A 20580-nucleotide genomic window follows, 5' to 3' on the forward strand; every position below is an offset into this window, starting at 1 on the left:
AAAACCAGAGATTAAATGACTTAATGAAGCAATTTCTGGGTTTTAATTCTGATAGCAATTGTAACTAATACTTAAAATCTGGTGGTCTTGAAAATAAGAAGTTAGAAAGGGGAGAAGGAATGCTCTCCTTTGAAAATTAGTAGCCACATTTGGTGATGAATGAGATGAAGATGCATCCTTTCATAATCTTGCCTTTTAAAAATTTTCAGAATATGAAGTCCAAATGCATTTTGCCAAAGAAATTGCATGAATCTTCAGCATGCATTGTTAACGGTGTCTTTTCCCCTTTCTTTCTACTGTTCATTTTCATTCATATATTTTTGTTTTTTGGTTTGCCATTATTTTTTTCCTTTTTTGTTAATTACTTCATGTTAAATTATTTTTGAAACGTCATAAGCTGAGCAACCTCTCCGTGTAGTAACAGCGGATACCTGTCTGTTTCACTATTTAGTCCCTCCTCCTATGTCTCCATCTTCCAAGTCTGTGAGTACGCCAAGTGAAGCTGGAAGCCAAGACTCTGGAGATGGTGCCGTGGGATCTAGGTATAGTAATTTTCTTTTAATATTTTAATGATAGAACGCATTCCGTGTCCAAGTACTGTCATTTCTTTAGAGGGATCCTAAATATGAATTGAGTTAATTTTAATATGTTAAAATCTCAGCAATATAAAAATTCTGTTGTAAATTGGGGGAAATTTTTAAAATATTTTAGCTGTCATACTTTTATACTCAATAGTTAATTGATTTTAGAAGTTATTAATTCATTTTTTTTGTTTAAACATCATATCTGTTATTATGTGAATGTTTTGGTTATAAATAGTGTAAAACCTTGGTTATGCTTAATTCCCCATTCAGTAATGAAAAACCTAAATTAGTTAAGCAGTACAATTCTGTTTTATTAAATAACTTACTCTGCTAAGTAAGATAGAAAATGCATAAAATATGAAGAATAAGGAATAAAAACCAAGAAATTATTGAGAGAACTGTAAAATTCTATTTCATGTTTGTTTTAAGATCCCGTAAACATGTTAGGACTTGTTTTTCAAAACTTCAGTACGATTATAGCTTTCTTCCAAAGATCATGTTGAGAAAATTATTAATCTCCTCTCTCTCTCTTTCTTTCTCTCTCTCTCTCTCTCTCTCTCTCACACACACACACATACACACACACACACACACACACACACACACGGTAATAGCAAATCTTTATCATATTTTTGACTTCTGTATTATAATTGAAATGAGAGTAAACATACCTAGTCAAATCCACAGCTGATTCACAATCTTCACTTTAGCCAGGAAGTTAATTATCCTCCCTAGAATAATCGCTTACCATACCTTTTTAATAAAAATTCAGGTATTAGATATTTTACCGTTTTTGTGCCTGGGACCCTATGATTGAAGATACAAGTATTCAATAATGAGTGAAAAGAAAGAGCAAGAAAAAAGAAGCAAGGGGACTGGATGATCCATAAAGTCAATACTTAAATTAGTTCTTGAATAATCAGGTTATTAACAATTAAAAGGCACGTAAAGCTTACCACTTTGAATTTAAAATGTGCTTTCCAAAAATTGCAAATCTAGGGCTGGGGATGTAGCTCAAGCGGTAGCGTGCTCGCCTGGCATGCGTGCGGCCGGGGTGCCATCCTCAGCACCACATACAAACAAAGATGTTGTGTCCGCCAAATACTAAAAAATAAATATTAAAATTCTCTCTCCCTCTCTCTCCCTCTCTCTCACTCTTTCTTAAAAAAAAAAAAAAAAAAAAATTGCAAATCTAGCATTATTGCTTTTGGAGGTAAATGCTATAACTCTTTTAAGAAAAAATCAAAACTTTCTTTTTACAAATAATATTATTATCTTATAAATATTATAAAAATAATTTATTTAGTTCAAATTCATTTTTTAGGCTAAATTTTTTCCTTCTTCTGCATTTTTTATACAAATATTTCAGTTTTTAGGGGTTAGGGATGTAGCTAGCTCATTAGTAGAGCACTTAATTTGCATGTCAGAGTTCAATCCCACCCTAAAAATAAACATGTCAATATTCCTTTAAATAACTAAAAAGCAACAGATATTTTGAAGTGAAGGGCTTTTTTTTCCTTCTAATACAAACATTACCATAGTAAAAATATTTCCCACAATTAAAATTTACTATATTAAATTTATTTGATAATAAACCTTATTTTTATATAGATATTATATTACAGTATGAACCCATTTTTCCTGATTTTGGATTGGAGTAAAAAGATTATTTTCACACATTGTTAGCAAAATTTACCTTCAAAAGTACTGTGTAACATCTACTTTGGTTTGAAATAGATGTGAATTAAAATGTGTCCTTCTGAGTTTCACGGACAACTTAACGATTAATAGAGACCCTCTGAAATATTTTAAATTGGTTCAGAGAGTAAGTACTGGCAGAAAAAGCATTTGTGTATAGAACAGACATTCATCAATATTGCATTAAGTACTGTAGTTTACCACTAAAACTAAAATGTTCAGGACTCTGCTCTTATAAAATATACATTCTCATGATGATTATATCATTAATTTAAAGATACTCTTCACTTTATTTAAAAGCTCTAAGGATAAGTAGTATATTAACTTATGTTTAGTATAAAATATAGATTTTTTTATGATTAATTATAAAAAATGAAAACAGGTAGTTTAGTATCTTCAGAGGTATTTGTTCTTATTAGAGAAAGTACAAATTTAGTTGTATTATTTGTTTCTAACAGAAAAGGAAAAAAATCTTTTTTAAAAAATAAGGTGATCTTATATCTTGTATCTTAACAGTGTCTCATTTGAGAGCACTGACTCAACTTTGAAACATTAATTTTCAAGAGCACCCAGTATATTATTTTACACATATATAACAATAGAAAACTGAATTCCACTGAAGCATCTTGAGATTCCATAATGGAGAGATAGTTAATGTTGTAGATGGTGATTTTGGCAGTGAAATAATGCATTTCTAAATATGTGGCATTTAAAGAGAATACTCAGATATCAAAATTAAAAAAAAAAACAGAGTAAACTCATATTGAGCAGGAATGATGATAATGGAAGAATAAAGACAGTAAGGAAATATCACAGGAAAATGCATGAAGATGTAAAAGATGTATGTATATGTACACTCCATTAGTTGGCCAAGATGATCTAAGATTAGTAAACTCAACAGTAGGAAAAGATAGATTAGATGTTGCAAAACATATCTAAACATGTTTGAACCACCTTTTCTAAATGAATTTCTATTGGGACTGGCAGTAATTTATGAAAAAGTATAAAGGCTGTGAGAAGAGAGATTTCTCTAACTTTGCAGATTACTAAGTTGCATTTCATTAAGTTTCTTACTCACTTTCTTAGTCACTTCTGTTAGCTTTAAAATTTAGATGACAGTTATTCAGTTGGGTAATTCATGCTTGTTTTTTTTTCTATTTTTGATCAGTTTATTTTTAAGCCTTTTGGGTTATTTTGGAATTGAACTTTATATATCTGAAGATGCCTTTGATAAGTATAATCATGTATGATGTACAATGTATTTTTAGTATGGCTATATTTTGAGGTAAAGTTTTATTTAATTTTATTTATTTATTTATTTATTTACTTAAAATTTTATTTATTTTTAAATATTTTTAATTGTAGTTGGACACAATACCTTTATTTATTTATTTTTATGTGGTACTGAGGATCAAATCCAGGGCCTCGTACATGCTAGGCGAGCGATTTACCGCTGAGGCACAACCCCAGCCTTCATTATTTAATTTTACATTAAAATAATATCCTGGGAGCTTAACGTTACTGATAACAGCTAGAGCTTTTGTATAATGTAAAGACTGTTGACAGAGTATGCCTTGGAGACCATTGCATAGAATCCCTTTTGATTTAACAAAGCCTAATTTTATTGTAATAAAAAGTAGGTCTTCTCTATAGTCTCTTTTTTTCATTACATACACACAACCCTATTTAAATTCCGGTATCTTTCTTTATAGTTTTTAAATGAAGATTTTCTCTAGTTTGTTTCATCTGATTGTTTTTAGTGATTAATTATATAGGCAGGTAAGGTAAAGAAATCATTTGTTGTATATTGTAGCAGCTAAAATTCATTGTGCATTATAACATGTAAGTGAGAAATATGATAATACTACATAGAGTATTGAGCTTTTTTATAGGAAGTATGAACACTATGCAGTATTGCTAACTTATAAGGATGTCAATATGATATAGTACTTTGTTCTAGTAATGACTAGATTTAGCTTAAGTGGAAAAAATCCTGTGTAAGATATTTACCTAATACTAAAACATCACTAAATACTTTGGTATTCTCCAAAAGTTGGGTAATTCTTTTGAACATAAAATATTTTTCCAAGGGAAATAATCTATTTTGTTTTTCCTAGAGACCGATACCTTTAGTTGTTTGCTAAAGTAGATGACATGTGAGCCCAAGGCAGTTCTTAACCCATAAATTATAGCAGGGTCACATTTTGGAAACTTTAGCTATTTTGTATCCCAGTGGGATAGTCTTTGGCTTTCTTACTAAAAGGATTATGTGTTGACTCATTTCCTTTACTAGTATGACAATTTCCTGCACATATTTAATGCTTTGGGCAAGATGTTTTTATTAATGTTTTTTAAATTAGGAATCTTGAAATTTTAATTTTTATAGCCTAACTTGTTCTCATCTATAAATAATGTCTTATTTGGGTTATCTGCCTTAGTTATTCTTGTCCATTGTTATGCAATGTTAGTTTCTCATAATCTGAAAATAGTTTGGACTATTTTTCTTTATATGCTTACATCTTAAACTGTATTATGCTTATTGCATGCACTACAGCATTGAGTGACACCTAATGTGGGGTTTTGTACTAACCAAAAGGTGTTTTTTAATTATAAACAGTAATTTAGCTTTAGATATTCATAGAGTGTATTTGCTTGACTAACTTATGGCCTTTTTTACTAATGCTTCATGGTTGTCCTACAACCATTTAGGACGCTGCATTGGGATACAGATCCATCAGTTCTTCAGCTTCACTCAGATTCCGATTTGGGGTATTGAATAGATTTATTACCTTCCCTCTTTTATAATTAATTTTACTCTTTGTGAAACTGTCCTAATTTTATTTTGCTTAAACTTCTAATATTGTAATATATAGTTAAAACAAAAGAGTTATATTTTACTGTGACACCTCATTTATCCTGTATCATTAATGAAAGAAATACTCCGTGTATGTTGTTTTATTAAAATCTATCCATTTGGATGTCCAATTCTTCATATTATTTTTATATTTTTGTGTGAATTTTTCTAAGATGTACAAAAAAACTACCTTTTTTGGATTACTTTATATGAATCTGTAGTTTTGAGAGGAACAGAAATGTTGGTGTCTACATTATGGCCCCATGCTATTCATGCATTCACAGACTCTCATTCTAGGCTTCAATGAAAATTGTAAATGTTTGCTACTGCCTTTATACGGACTCAGATAGCTCTTTTCCCTGATAATTTGCAACTTCTAAAATGTAACCATACATTTGCAAATCATATCTAAAACTAGAATAAATAAGCCTTGAATGAAGGCATATAAGAAAAATATGTGAGATTCTTGTATACTAACCAAAACTTCTCTATTAGGGGCCCTGAGGTATTTCGCTTTCCCCTCCTATTGCTTCTTTATTTTCAGTAAAAGTGCTTTTGGATAAGCGAGGTATTACCTTCCTTACCCTTCTCTGCCTATAAAATCTTGAAATATTTTGTTTGTTTCAATATTTTGGCTTTTGACTATTAGGCTCCATTTGCATTCAAGTTAGTAACTTGTTTGTAATACTATTGGAAAGACTTTTTTTTCCAGCTATGTGAGTGATTTACTTTTTATATGATTTGCATGTTAAAAATCAGGATATAAAGTTCTTATTTCAAACTTAATTCTTATATTCCTGTAGATTACTTCAAATATACTAAAAATTTCTCATTTAATTTTTTGAGTATGCTTTTTTTTAATCTTTAGGGCTAAGATATTTCTAAAATAGGTAACCTGTTATAAACTTCCTAATGCTTATGTCATGGACCTTACAGTAAATTTTTAAAATGTATTAATTATATAACACTCTTTTGTACAACATTTGAATTAATTATTAAATAAAATTTAAAAAGATGTTTATATATATTTAAAATCACTTATATTACCAGTGACATGTATATTTCAGATACCCCACTTGATATTCAGGAAGTTGCAGCCATATCTTTGTTGGATATCCTTTTAAAATAGCTTCATAATTGAGAACTTCCTTGGAAGTCTTAGACATCTAATATAATAATCGAATAAAAATCCCCCATATAGCTACTGAAATATTTTTCTGTTGGTCCATTTTCTTCAGCTGTAACTCTCTTCTTCCATGTCAAAAAATAATGTATTTCCTTCATTTAAAACATAAGTGACTATATTAGTTTTATTACATTCAGAAGATCTGTTGCTTTAGGGTAGGTATAGAATATCTGGATCTTAGTTTGACCATTATGTATCAAGGACACACTGATTGTGTAGAGATTTAAAAGTTTTAAAATTTAAATTGACAGTATAAGTCCAAATTTATGCCTAATATAGGAAGTAGAAAAAGGTTTTCAACAGAAACCTTTTCTTTCAGTCATAGTCTGAATGAGATCCATATATCTGACTCTTCATAAACATCTAGAATCATATCCCTGTTAAAAATATCACTTGCAACCAGCCTTTTTCAACAATTTATTCTGAAATTCTGGTTCTCTTACTCTATTATTACCCACACATTTGCTTTACAAAATAAAATTATTTGCCTTTTAAAGTAAAAAAAAACACCCCCAAAGAGTCGGAAGTATCTTTTGTTTTAGCTACTAATTCTTTTATTAAATGAAAGTCAATTTATTGTTCATCTAAAATTTCTTGATTAAAATGGATTGAAATTCCAATGTCAGATACACATAAATGTTCAATTCATATTTTCAAAAGTAACACAGTTTGATGTTTTTAAAATTTATCATTTGTTGTATTTAAAAATATTTATATTCATTTAATTTAGACGAGGACCTATTAAACTTGGAATGGCCAAAATTACGCAAGTTGACTTTCCTCCTCGAGAAATTGTCACATATACTAAGGAAACTCAGACTCCAGTTATGGCTCAACCCAAAGAAGGTGACTATCCTTAATATGATTGTCATTAAGACCACAAGTTAAGTAAGTGGATTTGGGTTTTTTTTTTCCTTTCTCTTATTTTTTTGTTTTGTTTTTTAGCATATTAGGGAAACATTACAGAACTAATGCTTTATGGCTTCCATATTCATAACTTTGGGGGGTTTTTTTAGAGTTTTTAACCTTATTCTAGAAGTTAACAGTATATGCTATGTATGTGTTTTTTTTTGTTGACATAAATTTAAATCTTTCGTACTCATTTTGTCATTGGCAGATCCTCCATTTTAGAAGCAGAAAATCTTTAAGAATATTCTATTCCTGTCATTTGAGTGTAATTCTTACCCAGGAAAGATTGTGTCTTATAGTAAAGGAAGTCATAAATTATCTTCTGTAAAGCTGATGTGCTGTCATTATTATTTATATTAATGTACAAATCCAGACCTCATTCTTAAACTTCATCTTTTATAATCTAAGGACTCCACTATATTACATAGTAGCCTTTAATCTGTGTGTCATTCCAGGAAGTATGCATAGACATTGTATTGAATATGGAGTCCTTTAGTTTTTAAATGACAAAGAATTGCCATTTTTTAGTTGAGAATTAATTTTAAATAGCTAATGATTTAAACAGAAAGTAACTTGCTAATCATTTTTGTAAAACCAATGAGGCTAATGAATTTATGTCTTACATAAAAAAATCTTTCTATGAGATCTCTAATACAGCTTCATTCAGTCTCTTACCTAAAAACCTATGGGGCCATTTATGTATTAGAATTCAGAATTTTTCAGATTTTAGAAAAGTGGCAAAGTATACATACCATACATTAACACTTGTGCAGAATCTCGAGCATTAGTATCTTGGCAGCAAAAGGTAATGAATATACTGAGATAAATAATGATTAGAAATAGTTTTACCTCTGATCATCTCAGGGTTCATCACCAAATCAGTAATGGATTTTAAAGTTGGTTGCAGTTTTGGAATTGTAGATAAGGTATTGTGGACCCATAATCAATAGTCTGTGCATAAGAAAATTTTTTTTCTACTTGCCCAGGAAAATATGTTCATATTTAATTACAGAAAAACAAATCCAGAAACCATCAATGTTTTAATTAATTCATCTTTAAAATTTCAGTTAAATTACCATGTTTCTCCACTAGGGAGAAACAAAAGTAATATTCATTGCAGAAAACCAAGAAAATACAGGTAAGTGAAAAAGACGGGTAGGGAGTGGGGATGGGGAAAGTAAATATTCAATTTTCTTAATTGTGTATATCTCAAAAGAAAATTAGAGTTATTACTGTTTGCCTTTTGACTTTACAGTAGATAATCAGATATGTTTTGTTTTGTTTTTGGTATTGGGGATTTAATCCAGGGGTACTTTACCACTGAGTCACATGCCCGACCCTTTTTATTTTTGATTTTGAGACAGGGTCTCACTACTAAGGTGCTGAGGCGGATCTCAAACCTGCAATTCTCCTGCCTCAGCCTCCTAACATATACAACTTTAATAACTCTCCTTTTTCTGCCCTCTAAGGATGGAAATGGAATGTATTTAAATACCATGGACATTTCCTTTCCTTGTTCCCAAAAGGAATTAAAGCCATTGATGCTAGAGATATAAGCAACTTAAAAAAAAAAAAAAGAAGGAGGAGGAGGAGGAGAAGGGAGGGAGGGAGGGAGGAAGGGTTGAATTATCAGTATGGAGAATACTAAATCTGCAGGATTCCATAATTTCCAGAAAATACTATTTTATTAACTAGTCCATTAATTTGAGTATTAAGTCTGTCTTTTTGAAGCTATATTATTAGATGTATTAACTCAGAAAGTGGCAAAATTGCCAAAATGAAGGCACAGTGACTCATTTAAAAACAGATTAGACCTTTTTTCTTTTTTGGGAAATTTGAAGATTGTATCTTTAGTTATACCATCATACTTATGAAATGCCTTTTGGATGTTTGAATTGTTCAGCATTGTAAAGGTATTTTTGATAATAACTTATAACTGTAATTACATTAAATTTAAGGGATGATTTTCGTTTTTTAAAATTTTTTCTGGGGCTGAGGCTGTAGCTCAGTGGTAAAGTACTTGCCTCACATGTATGAGGCACTAGGTTCAATCCATTGCACTACATAAAAATAAATAAAGATACTGTGTGTTCATCTACAACTAAATAAATATTTAACAACAACAAAAATTTTTTTGGTAACTAATAGTAGTAACTCTAATAGTAGTAACTTATTAGTCAGAATTTAGAAAGTACTACAGAAGTGATGTAAAGGGGAAATTGTGTGGTACAATTTTGATTTATTCATTGTTGATATTTTGTTTCCAATGAATACATTCAGTTTTTTATGAATATGTTTTCAGAAATTATATATTTGTGTATGTATAGATACAACTTGGTGTCCTTGAATTTATATTTTTAATTGCTTATTTTTAGATGCTTATAATTTTAAAATGTAAACATGTAATTTATTGCCCTCGAATTAATTTTTTTTTTTTAGTTATACACAGACACAATACCTTTATTTTATTTATTTGTTTTTATGTGGTGCTGAAGATTGAACCAGTACCTCACACATGCAAGCAAAGGCTCTACTGAGCTACAACCCCAGCCCCCCTCGAATTAATTTTAATATAGAACTGGCATAATACAAGACTGACATTTTTCAAAAAAATTATTTTTCCATTTTTGTAAGTAATTTAAAAAAATAAAAAGATCATTTATTAGATAAACTGATGATCCACAAGCACAAGATAAACTGTGTTCTTTTCTGTTTGAAATTATTCACGGTGTCTTTTTAGCATCATTATACTTCATCTTCTTTGCCAAATTTTCCATGAGCATAGGGACTATTTCTTCCTTACTGTGATACTTGACCTGAATAGTGTGTGGCATGTAGTAAATACTCAATAAATACTTGCTTAAGAAATAAATTGCTGTTACCTACTCAGGAGAATGATTTTGCCTATTTGGGATGTTTCTTTTCATACTTTTACTCTGGAAGCAGCTACTAGAAAAATCAGGTTTTTTTGAGTATTAATGCTATAACATAATTATTGATGAAATTTGGATAAAGACTATGATTTGTCTCAGGTTTTAATATGACTGTAGACTAATCGTTATTTGCTCTTCTGTCCAGAAATGAAACCATTGGATTCTCCTTTATAGCCTTCTTGAATTCCATGTTTTTATCAACACAGTAGTTTGTATCACATATTTATCACTGGGTTGATATAAACATGTGCTGTTACTTTATGTTTTCTGTATCCCTCTGAATACCATGAACAAAACTGAACTTGTCAGCATCTTTTAAATAAATCATTCAAGTTATTCATTTATAACTGTTCTCCAAACTTAATGTTTAAATTGATGACTGAAAATTATTAACGGCAAAGAGTGCTCACTACATATGAGGCATGGTATGAGCCACTTTATGTTATCCCTCGTCCTTTCATCAAAACTCTGAAAGTGAAGTTGGTTTTTATTTACACTCAAAGAAGCTGAAAGAGGTAATTCATCAAGTGTCACCTAGCCAGTAGCTATGATTCTAAAGCAAGTCTAATGGATTGATTCTAAGATATGCTTTTTCTCATGCCATGAAGAAGCAACTTTTATGCTTTTATGATAGTGAACTACAGTAATTACTTCAAGTTGTATTATAATCCAGTATAAACAGCTATAGTACATTCCTTTCTCTTATTATATTTAATTTTTTTAAAATGTTGACCATAACATGCTTAATTTATTGGTTTAAATCTTTAATTTGAAAAAAACTTCATTAAAGGAGAGCATGGTTTGGTTAGCTTGTTTATTGATATTTCTGCATCAGGATAATATTTTTAGTGATAGTCTCAGACAGAGCAGTGAATAAGCATCTTTGATCTTCCCCAGTGCTGAATAGAATATTTCTTACCTTCACTGATAGGAAGTGAAAATGATGAGATGGGTGAAACTGAGCCCAGTTTTGTTGTTGTTTTTGTTTTGTGGTGTGAGGATTGAACCCAGGGCCTCATACACACTAAGCAAGTCCTGTACCACTGAGTCACATTCTCAGCCCATGAGCCCAGTTTCTAAGGGGAAAGTCCATTCAGCACCATTACTTTTTCAGTTTTCTTACGTAGACTAAACTTAGATGTTGATTTTATAAGAGTTCATGTTTGCTTATTTCTAATCTAGCAAGTATCCATTGATTCTGAATTTATCGATTTTATGTTCTCTGTAGGTAAAAGCACTAGATTATCTTTTCTTTGATTTTTTTTTTTTTGGCTGGGGGAGAAGGGGTACTGGGGATTGAACTCAGGGGCACTCAACCTCTGAGCCACATCCCTAGGCCTATTTTTTTGTATTTTATTTAGAGACAGGTTTCACCAAGTTGCATAGTGCCTCGCTGTTGCTGAGGCTGACTTTGAACTTGCGATCCTCAGCCTCCCGAGCCACTGGGATAACACAGTCAGCTTCTTCTTTGATTTTGTAGTCTTTTCAGTTATAAGTTAAGGTATATAAGTGAATGAGAATGAAAATTGTATTCTAATACTAAGAAACCATCCTTAGCCTTTGAAACTACTTATTTCTTTCCTTTCTATATCATTACAGTTAATTTAATGTCTGGGGCTCTTATATGAACTTTCTTTTGCCAAGTTGTAGAAGTTATAGAAAGAGGAAGACCTTGAAATTAAGATTTTATAAAGCAAGACTGGGGATGTAGTTCAGTGGTAGAGGGCTTGCCTAGCCTGCACAAAGGCCCTAAATTTGGTCTTCTACTGCCCACCCCTAAGAAAAAAGAAATTATAATGCTATAAGGTATACATTTTGTGCTTAAATGTACCCATTGCTTTGATACAGTAGCTCTCAAACTCAGCATAGTTGATTCTCACTTTAGAATTATGTAACAGATCTGGGTGTGTATTTCAGTGATCGAGTGATTACCTAACATGGATGCAGCCCTGGGTTTGATCTTCAGCACTGCCAAAAAAAATTTTTTTAATTATGTAACAAAAAGTAAAACACTTACCATGAGAAAATATTTTAAAAAATCATAGTTGGAGTGTAATAGTAAATTTAGGTAGGCAGTGTAATCATCACAGAAGTAGTGAGTTACCAAATTGAAGGTAAAAATTGGTCTTAGTTCTTACCTGTCTTCCTTTTTTTTTTTTTTCTTTTTAATGGCTGAACCTGTTTTTTTTAAAGTCAGTTTTCATTCTGCCTTGTTTTTCTTTTTTCTCATTCTAGCCATCTTCTTGCTTTCAAGTTTACTCTATAAGATGGTAGTACTGTTTTTGAACTGAGGTGCTTTGCTGTCTTAAAGCACCTACTGTGAATGAAATTGACTAGGACCATGTGACCTCAGTCAATTTCCTTCTCCACAGGCAAACAGTTTCTGGCTAGAGTAGTGCCCACAAATATACTCCAGGAAGTTACTTTCTTCCCTTTCCCTTTTAAAAGTTTTAACTCTGGAAAAATGCCCTTATTTTTTCTTATCTACTGTTTCAGGATGGGTTTTTGATGTTATTTTTAGGAAAAAGGATTTTTAAAGGAGGAAGAAACCCTAAAGGTTGCTTAATCAGCTTATATTTACATCTGTGAAAACTGAGGAACTGGGAAGTTAATTGATAAATCTAAGTTAAATGTGAGAGGAAAAAAATATAGCCGTAACAGAACCTGGGAATTGATTTCCAGTGAAATGCCATGGTTTTTTGTTGTTGTTGTTGTTTTTTTAATATTTATTTTTTAGTTGTAGTTGGACACAATACTTTTATTTTATTTATTGTATGTGGTGCTGAGGATCGAACCCAGAGCCTTGCATGTGCTAAGCGAGCACTCTACCACTGAGCCACAACTCCAGCCCGAAATGTCATGTTTTGTTGTTTCATTCCACTTTCTTACTATTGGTATTGGCTTGATGGCTAGATATACTTTGCCTCAATAGCTGTTGATTAGTATTTGTGATATATATAAAGTTATTATATATCAATAACTCTTACTATTTTGTTAAATGGTCTTAATACCTGGAATTCATATTTCCCAAATAGGTCAAATTTGTAGGCCTTCTGGTTAAGATGGTATTGCCTTTATTTAAAAGGGATTTTTTAAATAAAAATTCTGAAATAATATACTTAATAAATTAGTTTGAACCTTCTGTAAGAATATAATAAAATTGTGGCATCTGTTCTTAATCTTGGATTGAAAGACTTTAATGGGATGTTTATAATTATAGCCTTAGAAAAATGTAATATTTGATGGGATCACAGATAACAGAATCTGTGTCATGCCAATACTTCCACAATAAAATCCAAATTTTACATTTAAAAAATGTTACGTAGAGAATCCATATTAAAATAAAGTGGTATAAACTATTACTCCTTATTTTTCCCCAGATTAGCATTGTATCTATATTCAAAATACTTCCTCATTAAAAAGCCAGCCATATATTTTTCCCCAGTTGAAAATTTAGATTATTAAGGAAATAACAAGTGACCTTATATCTTATTCTAGATGTTTAAAATAAGGAGTAGATTCCATAGAAGGATTGATGAAGCTTTGTTCCAATGAAGATTCTCTTAAATGTGAATGTTATTTTTATGGTATAAGAAGATGAAATTATGGAAAAATGGATTGAAATTGAGTAATTCAAAATTATGTTGATCAAAGAAAAAGATTATTCTGAAAATAAAAAAGGAAAAAATATTCCTATATAGCCTATATTTTGAACTAATAATTGAAGCATTTCCTCTTGTGTTCTTATAAATGTTTGCAAAGTTTTAAATTGAATTTTTTCAATTGAATCAATTTTTTAAATTTATTTTTATTCTTTTTAGTTATACATAACAGTAGAGTGAATCAATTTTTATAAGCAACAAATTTCCCAATTTTTAGAACTGATTATCAAATTTCTTTGTACCATGAATAATCAAACTATTTTGTAAGTTACGAATTCTGTATAAGATATTAAATTATCTGAAAAGTATATGTCAGTATAATAAGACTACATAGTGAATTGAGAGCAAATGTATTTCTTAAACAACAATGCACTTTGTTTTTTACTTCATATTAAGAATCATAAGTTATGAATATATATTCATAACTAGCATGTTTGTTAAGGATTTTTTTTAATCTTACATATTTCGTTTTTAATGTGCTATAATGTTTTTAACTACTAAAAGTATGTTTATGGCTTATTTTATCTTAAATGTAATATGACATATAGAGAAAACTTGTTCAAAGACTCCGTCCTTCACTTTAACAAAAGCCACCCATTTCATAGATGATTTAACTTTGATTAACCTATTCCATTGTAACAGATTATTCCAACAACTGGGATTTCACTGGTTGGTATTATTTCTAGGTGCAGCTTAATTTACAGAACAGCTTTTCTTTCCATCTTACCAAAATACATCACAATTTTGATGTTAACCCAAAGTAAAAATTCACTGGTTCATTAAGCCTCATTGTAGAATTCATTGACAAGAGATTTGTCATTTCAAAAGTAACTGCTACTTTTCTGCACTCTTTACTGCTCAGTTTGTAACCTTAGTTCCCTGTCAGAGAAACCATGGAGTTAACCACTTAGCATATTGTAATGAATATTCATCAGTAAATTGATGTGCCATAGCAGTCCTATTTTTCAGTCTTCTTGCTCTGTTAGTCTTTTCCAGTTTTAATATATTATAGTTTATCATGTAAAAGAGACTAGCTAAGAAAATCTTTAGAACTATAATACTATATTTTTTGGCCATGTTAATAGTCTTTTAGTCACTATTTATTAGTTTATGATAAGAATGTTCCTTGTTTCAAAGGAACATTCTTCAATCTGATGTTATCGAAGTTAGGCATTTTTGCTAGATGTTTTTGATATATGTTGATAATTGCTTAAGCTCAGCTTAGACAAAAAGTGTGACATTTTGAAATTTTTCAGAACAGCATACCTGTTTTTATTTTCCTGGAAATTTATTTAGCTTAATCATTTTAATAAAGCTTGAGTTTAAGTCCCAATTATAATTTCTGAATTCACTTTTAATCCACATAGAAGGGGAAGTATATACATTGATTCTAAAGTAAAAATCTGAAACCATATATTTAAATAGTTGATACTCATTTAACTACAACTAAAATAATTATAGGACACGTGGCCCATGGCAATTGCTGTAAACAGGCAAATGCAGATCACTAACAAACTTCATCTACATTTTAAATACTAAAAGGAAAAGAATGTCTGTAAACAAGACCTTTTTTGTTAAATATGTAGATTATGAGGTCACTTAGCACTAAAATACTGGCCATATGCATTATAACAGGAATTTGACACCTGTCACTGGAAATGGTACTTAGAAGCCAGATAAGTCAACAAAGTTGATGGAGAATAAGATGTGGGTAGGAGGCAGTAATTTATAATTCACAGTGTTTAAGAATGACCTGTCCAGGTAACTCAAAATCTCTTAATTCACTGTGGTTAAGAATGACCTGTCCAAGTAACTCAAAATCTCTCCTTGATTTTAGGATTTATATCCAAAGAACTCTACTGGTTAACAAAATTGATTAGGAAAGCTAACAGAATTAGCAGAAGATAAAATATATAATGTACTTTTTCTCACACTGAATATTTAATTGAAGTAAATGTCCTTTTCTAAAAGTCAACTTTTGAGTTAAATGTAATTAAATTATTTTATTACATTACACCTGCAGATGACTATGGCAGAATTTTATCCTAATGTTTGAGCAGTATAGTATAGCATCCCCAGCAGTTATACTGTTTTCAGATTAATAATCTGTCATATATGAGAATTCATCTAAAAAGGAGTAGTGTCTTTCTGTTTCTCTATGTGATTATTTTGCCCAAAAAAGCTTTCATTTTTTTAAGTAGCACAAAAGCTGTAATTGGCATGCTTTGTAAGGAAGTGTCAATGTGCAAGAGAGTGGCGATCACTAAGAATTCTTTTACGTGTTCTTTCCCCTTTGCACCACCGCCTCCTCAGCAGGGTCACTGAGATCACTAGCTTTTCTTGAAATGGCCATTTTCACTGGCAGGTGCATTATACCCTGTATTTTCAGATTGTTTTTCCATTCTGAATGTTTGGCAGGTTGATTGCTCTGGCTGCATTGACGGAGAAAGGGCTGACAAATGCGGTTGGGCTGGCTGAAAAGACAGTGATTACTGTTTTCCTTTGTGGCTGATTGAGGCCCTTGAAAGGAAAAATTTTAACCTTCACCATTTGGTTCAAAAGTATGAGCATATATTGAAATCATTCTTGCCATTTATCCTAGTTCTGTAAACTTGTCAGAACGTAAAAATCGCTCAATTTCAAGTAATGTAGGATTGGCATACGTCATTATCATTTTGATTAAGTTGGAGGTTGTATCATTGTGTGCATTATACAGTGTCATTTGAAGCTTTCTTTCCACAGGTACAGTTATATTTTTATTGCTTATACTGTAGAGTTAGAAAGATTTTCATAGCTCTCTAAGCCTAACACTATGTGTGTGGTTTGGCAGCTGGTGTGGCCTACAAGCTGCATTTTGTTTGCAGGGTAAAGGCTTGTCTGTAGGCCTCCTGGAGTGCGGGTAATTGCACAGGCTCACCATTGGGGAGAGACACAGGATTGGAGGCAGTCAAGCGTAAGAATGTTATGCCATCCCATTGCCACCTTATAGCAGAAAGACACAATCCCAGCAGTGCCATCTGGTTGTTGCTATCTAGTCAGCTGGCCTGGCTGCTGGGACCTTGACTTGGCAGCTGGTTCCCATCCTTGACCATTCTTTTGTGCACATTGTATGTATGTGTGTTTTAGATGATTTTGTACATGGGTCAAGGAAATGACTATAACAAGTGAAGTCCCTATGTTGAACAGGCTCTCATTACTTGAGATACATTCTGCTGCAGGTGTCTGCTGCCTCCCTTTATAGACAGATAACACATGCTTAGTAATGAAAATAAGGATTTTCTTCATAAAAAAACCTATCTCAGTTTGTTGCAAAAGAGAAGGTAGACAAGGTTACATGTCCTGTAACATTTTTAAATAAATTATTTTAAGTTACTTCTTGGTTTGGGAATGTGAGATTTGGGTAATTTAGTCTTTGAAACGTATATCTTAATATGTATTTTTATTAAAACTAAAGAAAGCATTATTATAAGTGCTTATTGCCACATCATACAACGATGGATAATGAGACTTGCATTTAAAATGACAGAATAGAAAATGTGGTCCTGTAGCTATTATCTTTAAAATCTGCCTCTCAAATAGCAACCTGAGAGTTAATGTAAGCCGTCTTTATGCCATATGAAGACCCATTAGACACTGATGGTTTTAGATCACAAGTAAGCAGCCAGCTCTGTGGGCTATTTTAGACATTTGATTTTCTTCATTCTACAGCATTAATGTGTCAGCATGCTATATAAAACTATGCAGGAGTTGCATGTTGTTCTGTCTGGAATGATAAATGCTTGCAAGCTTTTAGAGACTTCCATGAGGAATTCGTCCTACATGCTTATATATCTTGTTTCCGCTTATGTAGCTATAGAATTTAGTGTGACTGTTGATGCGGTACCACATAGGTATGTATAAAAGGCAAGAGGGTTCCACTTAATTCTTTAAGATTGTGTTGGGAAAGCTCATATTATTTGTACTTATTCTTGGCACAGTGGTTTGCTTTTGCTTTTATCTAGGGAGTTGTGATACCTTTGGAAATTACTACCTCAGAGTTACTAGCTATTTTCATGAAAATAATATTTGTTTTTTTCTGTTTTTTAGATGAAGAGGAAGATGATGATGTAGTGACTCCTAAACCACCTATTGAACCTGAAGAAGAAAAAGTTTTAAAAAAAGATGAAGAAAATGAAAGTAAAGGTAACTTAAAGAATTTAACTTTAAATTTTTTTTTTATTCTTCTTAAGATTTATTATTTTTTAAGCAATTAAAATAGAATGAAATGCTCTAAATAAAAAGAGGTGAATGTTTAAAAAGAATGTGTGGCATTCCCTGAATCCTGTTATACTGAGTTGACATAATTTGACTAACATAAATTATAGTTAAAAAAAATATTCATTTTCCAGCTCCGCCTCATGAGCTGACTGAAGAAGAAAAGCAACAAATCTTACACTCAGAGGAATTTTTAAGTTTCTTTGACCATTCTACAAGAATTGTAGAAAGAGCTCTTTCTGAACAGATTAACATCTTCTTTGACTATAGTGGGAGAGATCTGGAAGACAAAGAAGGGTAATGTTTAATTGATAACACAACAGCTTCAGCAGTGTAAATTATTTTAAGATTAAGAATGACATAAGTCATAACAGTCTTTTTTTGGATTTGGTTTTTTCTGTAGAGAGATTCAAGCAGGTGCTAAACTATCATTAAACCGGCAATTTTTTGATGAACGTTGGTCAAAGCATCGGGTTGTTAGTTGTTTGGATTGGTCATCTCAGGTAAAATATAACAAAATTGGTTATTATTAAGTTTTTTTAAATTATAATTAGCATGTGGTTTTATTTTAGTTATAGGAACTTTGTATGATTAAATCAGTATGTATCATTTAAAATTGAATAATGGATGATGGTTCTGTGTTACCATATTCATTTCATCTTAAGTACTTTGGAAGAAAGAAATGGAAATATTATTTATATTTGAAATTCAGAACCTTATGCCAAAACCTAGCTTTACTGATTTCAGTTACTCACAAAATACTTTGTATGAAATACAAACACATACTTCAATTAAATTTTTTAATATTAAAATATTTTAAATAATTAACTGTACTAATTTAAAATTGTACTAATGCCAGGCACAGTGGCACATGCCTGTAATTCCAGCTAATCAGGAGGCTGAGGCAGGAGGACTCACAAGTTCAATGCCAGCCTGGGCAATTTAACAAAACCCCATCTCTAAAACAAAAAATAAATAAAATTGTACTGATATCCCAATTAATATAAATATAGAGACGTCTTTCTTAGAAGTATTAGATATTTGTACTTTCACAATTATCTGATAGTCAAATAAGAAAGAGATTTCTTAATTGGTGAAGTGGTAGATATTTGTACTTTTCAGAATAATCGGATAGTCAAGAAATAGTTCTTATTATGCATTCCCTTTCTTTTCTACTTGGTTCTGACGAGCAGTATCCCGAGTTACTTGTGGCTTCCTATAATAACAATGAAGATGCTCCTCATGAACCTGATGGTGTTGCCCTTGTATGGAATATGAAATACAAAAAAACTACTCCAGAGTATGTGTTCCACTGCCAGGTAAGATGGTCTTTCAACAGTCTTCCACAAGTTTAAGGATTCATTAATGAATTTAGACAGGTGCCTTTTTTTCTGTTCTTGTCAACATTATGATTTCATTGGATTGGCATTTACTAAACCACTTTATGTTTGCAAACAGATGTTAACAGAAAACTGACTTCTCAGTTCAACATAATCTGGCTTTTGTAGCTTTACTGACATGTCTTATAATGTTTAATCACACTGAAAGCCCTTTACAGTTATGATTTTCTGTTCTTGTGATTGATCATATATATGGAATCTTTTATAAAACGTATTTCTATAGGGAGTTTCTCAGGAACTTATTTACTGAATATACAATTAGATGGTTTGCCCACTGAATTACTTATACATGGCCTGAGGAATTGGAACTAGATAGTTTTAAGTAGAAACATATGGTTCAAGTAGGAAACAGCTGCAGATTTTTTAAGTGGATTTAACAGACAGAATTTGCAAGTGTTTTCTGGTTGCATAAGTTAAAATCTTTTAATAATGTCATAATCCTAAACAAACACTTAATACACTCTGTCATATTACAGTCATGTGTCAGTTGCAAGGCCATTTATCTAATACTGCAATCAAATGAAATAACTTTTTACTTTCTTTGATAAATTACTTTTAAAATATAGTTACATAGTAGGCATTACATTTTACTTTTAAGCAAAAAATATTCTAAATATTTTAATGAATTTGTCTCAATAGCTACTAATACCTATAGTGCAGATGGAAATATTTTGAATAATAAATTGATTTTATAACTTATTAAACTTTTTCCTTTTAAATCTGAAATATAAAAATCCTACTTGCAGTCAGCTGTGATGTCTGCTACATTTGCAAAATTTCATCCAAATCTTGTTGTTGGTGGTACATATTCAGGCCAAATTGTGCTTTGGGATAACCGTAGCAATAAAAGAACACCAGTGCAGAGAACTCCACTGTCAGCTGCTGCACACACAGTAAGTATAATAAGGTTATTTTCCTTAGACTTCTATGCTCTTTCACTATAACTACGTAGTAGTGTATGTCTACCAGAGTGGTTTCAAAATGTGCTTCCTTTGGTGTATGAACTGCTTCTCAGATAGCAACCAAGAATGAAGGTCTTTTTTCTTTATTTTGGGAGATCTGTTTATCAGGAACTTATGTCTCTTCTGAGACAACCTTTT

The 20580-nt window shown here is 31.2% G+C and overlaps 1 protein-coding gene across 11 annotated transcripts in view; it reads left to right on the plus strand.

Moving 5' to 3' along the window:
* The window catches only part of Dync1i2 (dynein cytoplasmic 1 intermediate chain 2), a 52426-nt gene that overhangs the window by 15555 nt on the left and 16291 nt on the right, over positions 1-20580 (plus strand). For 4 of the 11 annotated variants that reach the window (XM_048812480.1, XM_048812479.1, XM_048812477.1 and 1 more), the window contains 8 exons: positions 452-542; positions 4992-5051; positions 7053-7168; positions 17913-18008; positions 18215-18377; positions 18484-18583; positions 19274-19399; positions 20227-20373. In XM_048812480.1, the coding sequence (XP_048668437.1) occupies positions 452-542; positions 4992-5051; positions 7053-7168; positions 17913-18008; positions 18215-18377; positions 18484-18583; positions 19274-19399; positions 20227-20373 (899 nt within the window). Of the gene's footprint in view, positions 1-397; positions 543-4991; positions 5052-7052; positions 7169-17912; positions 18009-18214; positions 18378-18483; positions 18584-19273; positions 19400-20226; positions 20374-20580 lie in introns of all 11 variants that reach the window. The other 7 variants (XM_048812476.1, XM_048812475.1, XM_048812474.1 and 4 more) reach the window with 3 other exon arrangements.

This window comes from Marmota marmota, unplaced genomic scaffold, assembly GCF_001458135.2.
Source record: "Marmota marmota marmota unplaced genomic scaffold, marMar, whole genome shotgun sequence".
In the NCBI taxonomy this organism is placed as follows: Eukaryota; Metazoa; Chordata; class Mammalia; order Rodentia; family Sciuridae; genus Marmota; species Marmota marmota.